This window comes from Phoca vitulina, unplaced genomic scaffold, assembly GCF_004348235.1.
Source record: "Phoca vitulina isolate PV1807 unplaced genomic scaffold, GSC_HSeal_1.0 scaffold36, whole genome shotgun sequence".
Lineage (NCBI taxonomy): Eukaryota > Metazoa > Chordata > Mammalia > Carnivora > Phocidae > Phoca > Phoca vitulina.
Genome location: NW_022589739.1, coordinates 10,639,592 through 10,653,121, shown reverse-complemented (window position 1 = coordinate 10,653,121; position 13,530 = coordinate 10,639,592). Strand labels below are relative to the sequence as shown.

Genomic DNA, 13,530 nt, shown 5'->3' with positions numbered 1-13,530 from the left:
TCCTTTACAGTTTTCACATTACATTATAGTATCAGTAGCTTCCCGTTGTTCATTAAATAAAACTAGCTTTCTTAATCAGAACTACTCAACATTACACATGAACTGGGTGGACAGATCCCTGTCAGTTTTGTTCCCCATTAATGTGGTGTCTCACACAGTGTTTAGAATATAGTAGGATCAACACATTTTTACCTAATTAATGAAATCCAGGTCATACATAATCTGACCCCTTCCTACCTCTCCAGTGTATTTAGAACAACTTCTCTTGAAAGAAGTCACTGTGGCCAATGACAAAGAGGCTACTGCTTATGTTCTCTAGGATTTTGATGAATTCCTGTCTCACATTAAGGTCTTTCATCCATTTTGAGTTTATCTTTGTGTATGGTGTAAGAGAATGGTCCAGTTTCATTCTTCTGCATGGGGCTGTCCAGTTTTCCCAACACCATTTGTTGAAGAGACTGTCTTTTTCCACAGGATATTCTTTCTTGCTTTGTCAAAGATTAGTTGACCATAGAGTTGAGGGTCCATTTCAGGGATCTCTATTCTGTTCCATTGGTCAATGTGTCTGTTTTTGTGCCAGTACCATGCTTTCTTGATGATCACAGTTTTGTAATATAGCTTGAAGTCAGGCATTCTTTTTCAACATTCCCCTGGTGATTCAGGGTCTTTTCTGGTTCCATACAAATTTTAGGATTGTTTGTTCCAGCTCTGTGAAAAATGTCAATGGTATTTTGATAGGGATGGCACTGAATGTGTAGATTGCTCTGGGCAGCATAGACATTTTAACAATTTTTGTTCTTCCAATCCATGAGCATGGAAGGTATTTCCATCTCTTCGTGTCTTCCTCATTTATTTCATTATTGTTCTGTACTTTCTAGGGTATAGATCCTTTACCTCTTTGGTTAAGTTGATTCCTAGGTATCTTATGGGTTTGGGGCTATTGTGAATGGAATCAATTCCTTAATTTCTCCTTTGTCGGTTACATTGCTAGTGTATAGAAATGCAACTGATTTTGTATCCTGCCATGCTGCTGAATTGCTGTATGAGTTCTAGCAATTTTGGAGTGAGTCTTTTGGGTTTTCCACATAAAGTATCATGTCACCTGCAAAGAGAGAGAGTTTCACTTCTTCTTTGCCAATCTGAATGCCTTTTATTTCTTTATGTTGTTTGATTGCTGAGGCTAGGCCAGTATTATGTTGAGCAAAAATGATAAGAGTGGGGATCCCTGTCATGTTCCTGACCTTAAGGGAAAAGCTCTCAGATTTTCCCCATTGAGAATAATATTTGCAATTGCTTTTCATAGATGGCTTTTATGATATTGAGGTATGTTCCCTCTATCCCTACACTGTGAAGAATTTTAATCAGGAAAGGATGCTGTATTTTGTCAAATGCCTTTTCTGCATCAATTGAGAGGATCATATGGTTCTTGTCTCTTCTTTTGTTAATGTGATCTATCACATTGATTGATTTGCAAATGTTGAGCCATCCTTGCATCCCAGGAATAAATCCCACCTGGTCGTGGTGAATAATCCTTTTAATGTACTGTTGGATCCTGTTGACTAGGATCTTATTGAGTATTTTTGCATCCATGTTCATCAGGGATATTGGTCTATAATTCTCCTTTTTGATGGGGTCTTTGGTTTGGGGATCAGGGTAATGCTGGCCTCATAGAACAAGTTTGGAAGTTTTCCTTCCATTTCTATTTTTTTGGAAGAGCTTCGGTAGAATAGGTATGATTCCTTCTTTAAATGTTTGGTAGAATTCCCCTGGGAAGCCATCTGGCCCTGGACTCTTGTTTTTGGGGACATTTTTGATTACTGTTTCAATTTCCTTCTGGTTATTGGTCTGTTCAGATTGTCTATTTCTTCCTGTTTCAGTCTTGGTAGTTTATAAGTATCCAGGAATGCATCCATTTCTTCCAGGTTCCCTAGTTTGTTGGCAGATAGCTGCTGGTAATAATTTCTAGTAATTGTCTCTATTTCCTTGGTATTAGTCATGATTTCTCCCCTTTCACTCATGATTTTATTAATTTGGGTCCTTTCTCTTTTCTTTTTTTTTAATATTTATTTATTTGACAGAGACAGAGAGAGAGCAGAGGGGAGGAGCAGAGGGAGAAGCAGGCTCCCCACCAAGCAGAGATCCTGATGCGGGGCTAGATCCCAGGATCCCGGGATCATGACCTGAGCTGAAGGCAGATGCTTAACTGAATGAGCCACCCAGGCACCCCTCTTTTTTTTTTTTTTTGATAAGTCTGGACAGTGGTTTATCGATCTTATTAATTCTTTCAAAGAACCAGCTTCTAGTTTCATTGATTTGTTCTACTGTTCCTCTAGTTTCTATTTCAAGACACGTCTCTAAAGGCAAGGGAAGCAAAAACAAAAATGAACTTTTGGGACTTCATCAAGATAAAAAGCTTCTGCTCAGCAAAGGAAATAGTCAACAAAACTAAGAGGCAACCCACAGAATGGGAGAAGATATTTGCAAATGACGTTACAGATAAAGGTCTGATATCCAAAATCTATAAAGAACTTCTCAAACTCAACACCCAAAGAACAAATAATCCAGTCAAAGAATGGGCAGAACACGTGAACAGACATTTCTCCAAAGAAGACATACAAATGGCTAACAGACACATGAAAAAATGTTCAACATCACTAGCCATCAAGGAAATACAAATCAAAACCACAATGAGGTACCACCTTACACCAGTTAGAAAGGCAAAAATTAACAAGACAGGGAACAACAAATTTTGGTGAGGATGTGGAGAAAGGGGAAACCTCTTACACTGTTGGGAGGAATGCAAGCTGGTACAGCCACTCTGGAAAACAGTATGGAGGTTCCTCAAGACATTAAAAATAGAGCTACCCAGGGTGCCTGGGTGGCTCAGTTGTTAAGCATCTGCCTTCAGCTCAGGTCATGATCCCAGGATCCTGGAATCGAGCCCCACGTCAGGCTCCCTGCTGGGCAGGAAGCCTGCTTCTCCCTCTCCCACTCCCCCTGCTTGTGTTCCTGCTCTCGTTATCTCTCTGTCAAATAAATAAATAAAATCTTAAAAAAAAAAAAGTGCTACCCTATGACCCAGCAATTGCACTACTAAGTATTCAACCCAAAGATACAGATGTAGGGAAAAGAAGGGGCACATGCACCCCAATGTTCATAGCAGCAATGTCCACAATAGCCAAACTGTGGAAAGAGCTGAGATGCCCTTCAACAGATGAATGGATAAAGATGTGGTTCATATATACAATGAAATATTACTCATCCATCAGAAAGGATGAGTACTTACCATTTGCATCAACATGGATGTAACTGGAGGGTATTATGCTAAGTGAAATAAGTCAGACAGAGAAAGACAATTATCATATGGTTGTACTCATATGTGGAATATAAGGAATAGTGCAGAGGACCATAGGGGAAGGGAGGGAACACTGAATGGGAAGAAATCAGAAAGGGAGACAAACCATGAGCGACTCTGGACTCCAGGAAACAAACTGAGGGTTACAAAAGGGAGGGGGTGGGGGGACGGGGTAACCGGGTGATAGGTATTAAGGAGGGCATGTGTTGTGATGAGCACTGGGTGTTCCATGCAACTAATGAATCATTGAACACTACATCAAAAACTAATGATGTACTATATGTTGGCTAATTGAACATAATAATAAAAAAAAGTGAAAGGCAAAAAAAAAAGAAAGGAAGAACAACTTTTCTGAGTGAGTGATTATTCAGTCACAGACATTGTCGAATATCTCTTGGGGGTTTGTGATGAGAAATTAAGGTAAAACCAGTCAGATTCATTTTGTGTTTTTTTTTCTCCTTTACCAAACAAGAATAAAAAGGAAGAAAAGTGAAGAAAAGACTCTGTTTAGTTTTTTTTAATCATTTCTTTGCTAATATTTCTTTGCTAATATTCTCATTTTGTTCATGCATTGTTAACCTAGTTTTATTTGGTTGTATGTCTATGTGTTCTTGTAGTTCACTGAACTTCTTTAAAAGGATTATTCTGAATTCCTTGTAAGACAATTCCTACATCACCATTTTCTTATTGTAGTTTTATTAGATTCCTTTGGTGGTGTTGTGTTTACCTGAATCTTTGGCCCCCTCGTATCCTTGCATTGCTATCTGTGCATTGGAGTAAGCAGTCTCCTTTCCATACTCTACAGGTTTGTTATTCAGCTCAGCTTGGGGTATTGAACAGGACAGCTGGTAGCAACAGTGGCAAAAGGCTTGCTATTGTGGTCAGGTGGAGCCACTGTCCAGGCTTCCTGGTTGAGTAGGTCCACAGGCTATGTGTTCTTTGATTAGGCAGGGTTACTGGCTGGGCTCTCTGCATAGGCAAGGCCATGGGCTGTGTTCAACAATCAGGCCAGAACTTAGGCTGACTGAGATGTAGGCTAGGCTCCAAGGTTAGACAAGATCCAGGGTCACTGTTAGGTTATGCAGGCTAGAGGCTATGCTCAACAGTTGCACAGGGTTGCTGGTTTTCAGTTTGTTTAGGGTGGAGTGTTTCTTATCATTTTTTTCTCACTTTATTATTTTATCATTCTTTGAAAATCATTTTTTATCGTTTGACCAGGACAAGGCTTCCTGGTCAAGCACAACCAGAGACTATGCTCAACAGTGAGTGGGGCTGTGAATTTGTTTCCCTGCCTGGATGGCATCATAGAATAGACTCCAAGGCTGGTAATGCCTATTGGCTGGGGACTCAAATCAGGCAGAACTGCCAACTGAGCTCACTGGCCAGATAGATCCATGAGCTCAGCTCCACAGACGGGGTGAACCACAGGCTGAGAACTCAGGTTCTACTACAGCAGGAAGGCTGTTCTCCAGCATTTGAGCACTGGTTGTGGTAATAAAGCCCTAGCCCTGTTTTCCATCCCTATATCATTCCCAGTGCTCAAGCCATGCAGATTAACTCATGATCCCTATGAGGCAAGACCTGAGTAGGCCTCCCAGAAAGCACCCTGCAATGTTGGTGGGCCTGGATGTCCATACGAGGCTCTCCTTTCTCACTGGAGAAACTGGATAGGACCTTTCAGTGCAGTGCTGTGCTGTCCTGGGAGAGGGGCAAAGCAGGCAAAGTGAAACCTCTCCTCTTACTCTTCTAATGCAGTTTTTCTGGGTCTCTGTGGTCCAGGAGGATGCTACAGCCTCCCCCCGTGGTTATGGGATTTTCACAGTAATGTCTTATCTATGGATAGCTGCTAGTTGGTCTTCTTGTGAAGGGGACTAACGTTGGGCAACTTCTGTTACCATCTTGATGATATCATCCCATTTTCTGTTTGTCCTTGGTAAGTGTTATTAGGTCTTTGTTGATTTTATTGATCTTTCCAAATAATCGACTTTAAGATTTCTTGATTTTCTTTATTCTCTATTTTATTGATCCTACTTTTATCTTAATTAATTCCTTACTTTTTTTTACCTTAGGCTTAATTTATTTTTCTTTTTCTGAATTCTTGTCAACTTAGAAAATTTATACTAAATATTTCTAATATAAGCATTTAAAAGTATAATTTTTCCTCTAATTTCTCTTTACTTGCATTCCACCACTTTTACTAATTGTCATTATCAATTAGTTTGAAATATTTTCTTACATTCTCTGTAATTTCTTATTTAAGCCATGAATTATTTAGATGTGTGTTATTTAATTTCCAAGTGTTTGGAGCTTTTCATGACATCCTATTGTTATTGGTTTCCAATATAATTATGTTGGTTAGAGAATATACTCTGTAAGTTTTTATTCTCTCAAAATTTATTAAGACATAATTTATGACCCAACGCAAAAAGAGTGTCCTCCACCTCCCCACATTTTCCAACCCCCATGTAACATTATCAGTCTTACCCAAAGAATGTGAAAGGAGCCATCTGCAGCCTATTAGGGAAGAACTTTACTTCTTCTACTCCACTTCCATAGAGGAAGGCTTTTGCTCCTCTCACCACAAGAGGGAAATAATAGGAGTGAAACTTCTGCTCTATTTTTCCCCCTCTCCTCTCCCTTGTTTGTTTTTCCATACAGGAAGAAGGATCACTAATACAATTGAGCAGAGATGGTTGGGAGCACTGGTGGGGTTAATGCATCTCAAACGTAGGAAATATGTTCTCTCTGTTTCACTGCCTGTCTGGAGGATCTGTAAGTATAGTAGTGGACTCTATTTTGCTTTGTATATAAGTATCATAAACTCACCTGGATAAGAGCCTATGATCAATTTCACAGAAATAAATCTGAAAAACAACCATTCTTTTTGCATTTTTTTTTTCAAATTTTTATCGAAATTCTAGTTAGTTAACATATAGTGTAATATTGGTTTCAGAAGTAGAATTTAGTGACTCATCACTTATATATAACACCTAGTGCTCATGACAATAAGTGCCCTCCTTATTCTTAATCTCAGGAAACAAACTGAGGGTTGCTGGAGTGGGGGGTGGGGTGGGAGGGATGGGGTGACTGGGTGATGGACACTGGGGAGGGTATGTGTTCTGGTAAGCGCTGTGAATTGTGCAAGACTGTTGAATCTCAGATCTGTATCTCTGAAACAAATAATGCAATATATGTTAAGAAAGAAAAAAAGAAGAAGAAGAATGTAGCAGGAGGGGAAGAATGAAGGGGGGGAAATCGGAGGGGGAGAAGAACCATGAGAGACAATGGACTCTGAAAAACAAACTGAGGGTTCTAGAGGGGAGGGGGGTGGGAGGATGGGTTAGCCTGGTGATGGGTATTGAGGAGGGCACGTTCTGCATGGAGCACTGGGTGTTATGCACAAACAATGAATCATGGAACACTATATCTAAAACTAATGATGTAATGTATGGGGATTAACATAACAATAAAAAAAATTAAAAAAAAAATAAGTGCCCTCCTTAATACCCATCACCCACCTAGCCCATCCCCCACCCACCTCCCCTCCATCAACCCTGTTTTTTCTCTCTAGTTAAGAGTCTCTTATGGTTTGCCTCACTCCCTTTTCCCCCTCCTCCATATTCACCTGTGTTTTTCTTAAATTCCACATATGAGTGAAATCATATGGTATTTGTCATTCTCTGACTTACTTCACTTAGCATACATCCATGTCATTGCAAATGCCAAGATTTCATTTTTTTGATGGCTGAGTAATATTTGATTATATATATACCACATCTTCTTTATCCATTAATCAGTCAATGGACATTTGGGCTCCTTCCATAATTTGGCTACTTTTGATAATGCTGCTATAAACATCAGGGTGCATATGCCCCTTCAAATCAGTATTTTTGTATCCTGTGTGTAAATACCTAGTAGTGCAATTGCTGGGTCATAGGGTAATTCTATTTTAAACTTTTTGAGGAACCTCCATACTGTTTTACATTCTGCTATAGCTCCAAATTCTCCTTACAAATTACTGAGTATTTGTATTGTAACCAAATTTTCAAACAAAATCTCGCCATATCTGGGCACAGAAAGGGAGTGGGTTGGGGTTTTAAGACCTAAAATTAAGGGAATTAAATTGATGGCCTCCTCTTTGTCTTCAGATCTCACCTTCATTTTCCAATCACGACTTACCAGAGAGCCATGCATATGCAATTTACTAGGTTCTATTTTCACTCTACTCCCTCTTTAATTCCTTGTGGGCATTCTCTACTGCTATGAATGCAGAGGGGATAAACAGTGAGAAATCTGCACTTTCAAACTCCAACAGCACTCCTGAGCTTCCTACTCTCAGGGAGGCACCCTGTCTCTCTCAGGTGAGGAGCAGCTAATCTTGGATGGAGAATCTGTTCCACTAGTCCTAAACAGAAAATCACATTAAAATTTAATAAAAGGAAAAAGAGAGCACTCACTATATCAAGTTTGTGTATTAACTGAATCTAGTATCACAAATAATTATTGAGGATGTTTGTTGTGCTGAGGAGTAAGTCAGACGCTTGGCATTGAGAAGTAAATGAAATATATAAGACTCCTGCCTTCTTGGATTCTAGTCTAGCATGGGATATATACAACAAAGTAAAATCACAAAATTTAGCTACAGTTATAATAGTTTTGATTCAAGATGCTGGACTGACAACATGATTTACTTCTCTCTTTCAAAGTTACCTTTTTTTTTTTTTTACATCTTCAAAAGTTATTTATCTTATAACTGGAAGTTTGTACCTTTCACCACCTTCACCCATTTCTCCCATCCCACTCCCATACCCTGCCTATGGAAACCACCAATTTGTTCTCTGTTTCCATGAGTTTGTTTTTGTTTTAAGATTTTACATATACTACTTATCTTTCTCTGACTTACTTCACTTAGCATAATGCTCTCAAGGTCCATCCATGTTGTTGCAAATGACTGGATTTCCTTTTTTATGGATGAATAATATTCTAGTGTGTGTGTGTGTGTGTGTGTGTGTGTGTGTGGTATTGTGGAATATATGTATATATTCCATATATATATAAATATATAACATATATACTACATATACACACACACACACACTATATATATATATATATATATACCACAGTTTTTTATTCATTCATCTGTTATTCATTCATCTGTTGAGGAACACTTAGGCTATTTCCATGTCTTGCTATTGTAAATTATGCTGCAATGAACCTAGGGATGCAGATATCTCTTTGAGATATGGATTTCATTTCCTTTGGATATATTCCTAGAGGTGGGATTGCTGAATCATATGGTAGTTCTACTTTTACAGGTTTGAGGAACCTCTATGGTGCTTTCCATAGTCGCTGCACCAATTTACAATAGCCATTAACCAATTTACCAATTCCCATTAAGAGTCCACAAGAGTTTCCTTTTCTGGGCCACCTGGGTGGCTCAGTTGGTTAAGCATCTGTCTTCAGCTCAGGTCATGATCCGAGGGTCCTGGGATCAAGTCCTGCATCAGGCTCCTTGCTCAGCAGGAAGCCTATTTCTCCCTCTCCTTCTGCTGCTCCCCCTGCTTGTGCTCTCTCTCTCTCTGACAAATAAATAAATCAAATCTTTTTTTTTAAAGTTTCCTTTTCTCCACATTCTCACCAACACTTGTTATCTCTTGTCTTCTTGATGATAGCCATTCTAACAGATAAGTGATACCTCATTGTGGTTTTGATTTGCATTTCTCTGATGATCAGTGATGTTGAACACCTTTTCATGCACCTGTTGGCCATTTGTACATCTTTTATGGAAAAATGTTCAGTTCCTCTGCCCATCTTTAATTGGACTGTTTGGTTCTATGCTATTAACTTGTATAAGATCTTCATATAATTTGGATATTAATCCCTTATCAGATATATGGTATGCAAATATTTTCTCCAGTTCCATAGTTGCTCTTTCACTTTGTTGATGGTTTCCTTGCTATGCAGAAACTTCATAGTTTGATGTTCTACCACTTGTTTATTTTGGTCTTTGATGTGTTTTCTTACGATATCAAATCCAAAAAAATCATTAAGAAGACCAATGTCAAAAAGTTTACCTCCTATGTCTCCTTTGAAGAGGTTTATGGTTTCAGGTCTTACATTCATGTCTTTAATCCATTTTGAGTTGATTATTGTGTATGGTGTAAGATTAGGTCCAATTTCATTCTTCTGCATATGGATATCCAGTTTTCCCAACACTAAATATTGAGGAGATAATCCTTCTCCCACTGCATATTTGTAGTTGCTTTGTCCTAATTAAATTGTCCATATATGCATGAGTGTATTTCTGGGGACTCTATTCGGGTCCACTGATCTGTGTGTCAGTTTTTATGCTAATACCATATTGTTTTGATTACTATCATAACTATTACTATCACTATTACAAAACTATTAGCTTTGTAATATAGTTTGAAATCTAATGACTAAAGAGGTATAAAAATAATAATTCAATAAAATTTCTAGAATATGGGGAAATGTTCTAGGATTGGGTCGTATACTTTCAAATACTTCTGGAATTTATAAATTGACTGCATTGGCTTTATAGAAAAACCAGAATGAGGAAATCTATAAACTGATGTAGGTATGTATGTGTGGAGGGTAGAACTATAAGTTAGGGAAAGGACTGGGGAAAGTTAAAGCTTGATGCAGATGTGAGAAATGTTCTTATTAAGAGATTCAGGAAATAATCCAAGTTTAGAATCATAAGAACTGATAACAGAAATTGAAAAGAATCCTTTAGTGAATTGATGAGGGAATTGTTCTTGTATTGCCAGAGCAGCTGGGTCATACAGTCCTGTCTGTGCAAAATGTGACAAGAAAAGTTAAAGCTAAAAAGCCAGTGCTAACATTAAGTTAAATGGATATAAGTTTAAACATTTAAATATTTTCATACTATTGATAAATGTTTAACATGGATAAGCAAGGAAATCAGGGATGGCACAAATAAACACTGCTAGGAATGAAACAGGATATATGGGATAACTATAGTCACAGTAGAAAATAAAACAGTAAGAAAATGACATAAACATTTTCTGATAGTAAATTTGAATGAGAGTAAAATAAACAGGTTTTTAGACAAGCAAGAACTGAAAACCTTTTCAAAAGGAAATTCTAAAAGACAACCTTCAGGCGGAAGACATATCCCACCTAGATGATCTGAGATGAAAAACATCTACTCCTTAGGCTATAGGTTAGTCAGCTGCAAAAAGATTCCCCCAAAACATAGTGGCTTAACCCAGATACACGCTTCTGTCCCAGGTTTAAGTCAGGGTTGGTGGCCCAGGCGGCTTCAGGGACACAGGTTCTTCTACAGTGTTGCTCTGCCAGCTTCAGCACACGTTTCCATCTTGTGATCCAAGGAAGCTCTTCAGATTCCACCATCATACCCACATCCCAAGCATCAGCAAGTGGTATAAATGGGAGGAGAGAACAAAACGTACTTTGAATAACCTACCTAAACTAAGTAGCTCTAGGGCCAAGACAGTTTTCCCATGGATGTGATACAACATACACCACATCCTGGGCTTCCCCAAGACAACTCACCAGAGTTCAAGTCCTAGGCCTACAACCAAGGTGATGAGAATGTGTAATTGCTCCTGCAATAAGAGCTCATATGACTCCTCCCTAATTCACCCATGTGTGCCAACCAAACTGAAGACTTCGTACTGACTCTGTACCTGAAAATTATTTATTAGGAGAAAAATTTACCAAGAAAGAAGAAACTGGAACACTAACCCATCCATTCTACCCTTTTAACCACTATTGAGTGGTTAGGACCCTCTCAACACCAGAGCACCCTACCGCAAGGCAACAGTGACTTTCTTCTTCTAGGGCTGAACAAAATGTACTACTTTTTAGGATTTTAGGGCAACATCCAACAAACAGGATGCAATATACCAATTGTGACAAGTCTCTTATAAGCTTTACCCAGTTCATGTTACTAGAAATGGGGAGGATCTAATTGACATCACTCCCCATATCCACGTTTCAGAAAGAGAAATTCTTTTTTCAAGTGGCATAACTAGTTCTATATTTATTAATAAATATAATAATAATTTATAAATTCAATAAAAATTTACCAACACCAGACTAGCAAATATTATGCTTATTAGATCATAACAATTACATGATTACTTTTGTTTTGTTAAGTTAATACTTAAAAACATACATATATTCAATACTGGGTCTTATTCCCTCTTTATCCTAAGCAAAACACATAAATAAATTAAAATATAATAAATCCAAAATCCAAATAGACCTTTTTAAAAAAGAAATCCACTATATACATATAAATTTATATTTTGAAAATAAGAATCATAACATATTATTCCTAGAGCCTATTACATTACCTGCCCCACTTAGGTCTATTTTAAATAAATGAGTAACACCCATATTGTAATAAAAGGCATTTTCTCACATAGTGGACATCTCAAATACTTTGAGAGACACTCTCTTACTACAAGGGAACCCAGAGACCTAGAGCTCATGGAATTTTAAAGGTTTGAAGGCACTCTAAAACTAAAACCATGCAAAGGTTGGGACTTCCCACTCCTTTACTAGATGATGATCCACAGTCATTGGGTGAAGGCAGGAAAAAAATGGCATATCCAGAGGTATCATCTATTGATCTTATCTCCAAGTCCCATATCACAAGGAGTAGAGAAATACTGGGATCAAGAGCAAAAAAAGGATGGTAAAAATAATCACAAATCCTGCTATCTAAGTAACCCATTTACTGATGAAGCCAATTTCCCAGGTATATTTTTTGCCATGAGACTAGCAGGACTGGAAGAACTCCTCACTGTGGAATGGTCTCTATCCACATAGCCTAGACTAGCCTGGGCCTCCTGGCAGTACATTTGGCAGGAGCCTCAGAAGAAAATAACTGGGATGTGTTCAGATCTATCCTTTTAGGGAGACAACCCTAAGTACTCACTGGCGGATCTGCCGGGTCTTCATCCCATAGACAAGAGGACTGAGTGCAGGTGGCACAAGGAGGTAGAGGGTGGCCAGAAGAACATGAACATGATGGGGTACATGGTGGCCAAAGCGATGAGTGAGGAAGGAGAATATTCCAGGAACATAGAAGATCAGGATGACACAAATATGAGACCCACATGTGCTAAAGGCCTTAAGTCGGGCCTCACCCCCTGGTACCTTCAACACAGTCTGGAGGATGAGGGCATAGGAAATACCAATGGCCACAACATCTAGCCCAACCACAAGCAGGGCCACTGCCAACCCATAAGCTCGGTTCACTGTGGTTTCTGAGCAGGCAAGTTTTACCACAGCCATATGTTCACAATAGGCATGGCCTATGATGGTGGCCTGGCAGAAGATGAGTCTCTGCAACAGGATAGGGAAGGGGAGGAGAAGGACCAACCCCCATACCAGCAATGCCAGCCCAATGCGCCCTATGATCCCCGGATGCAAGATGGTAGAATGGTGCATAGGGTGACAAATGGCTCCATAGTGATCCAGAGCCATGGCCACAAGTACACCTGACTCCATGGAAGAGAAAGCATGGATGAAGAACATCTGGATCAGGCAGACAGTGTACCCAATCTCATGGGCATGAACCAGGAGCACTGCGAGGGTTTTAGGCGCAGTGGAGGAGGCCAGCACCAGGTCAATGCCAGATAGCATGGCCAGAAAGAGGTACATAGGCTGGTGCAAGGATGGGTCAGTCCAGATGATGAAGATGATGCTGACATTGCCCATTACAGCAAGGAGATAAAGGACACACAGTGGCAGTGCTATCCAGTGCTGGCTTTCCTCCAAACCCGGGATGCCCATCAGGAAAAAAGAAGGATGGAGTGGCCTCCAGCTAGAATTACTAAGGGCCATTGTCAATGGCTTGCACACAGAATAGAGAAAAGAAACCAAAATCATGATCTCTCCATTCCTGGTGGGTTATCCCAGTGTCTAGATCTGGCTACCACCTTCATGAGAAGAAAGAAGCTGAACGTGAAACACAAGCAAATAAAGTGAGAAGCCCCTTTTCTTGAGATAATGTCTTCAAGGTGAGACATCCACATGTCTGAATTGCAAGAGGTCTAGTTTCATTTACAGATAAGAGTAAACATGCTGCTTTTAGAGAGATGTTAAACTCTACCATTCAATTACTTCTCACTTGGAATGTCCACCTGAAAGGA

General features: G+C 39.2%; 1 protein-coding gene across 1 annotated transcript; it reads right to left on the bottom strand.

Moving 5' to 3' along the window:
• Nucleotides 1-12,307: 12,307 nt before the first annotated feature.
• On the bottom strand, nt 12,308-13,267 carry LOC116646323 (olfactory receptor 52L1-like). Its single transcript, XM_032426927.1, has one exon. It carries the CDS (start codon nt 13,265-13,267, stop codon nt 12,308-12,310), a length of 960 nt encoding a protein of 319 aa, XP_032282818.1.
• Nucleotides 13,268-13,530: the final 263 nt, after the last annotated feature.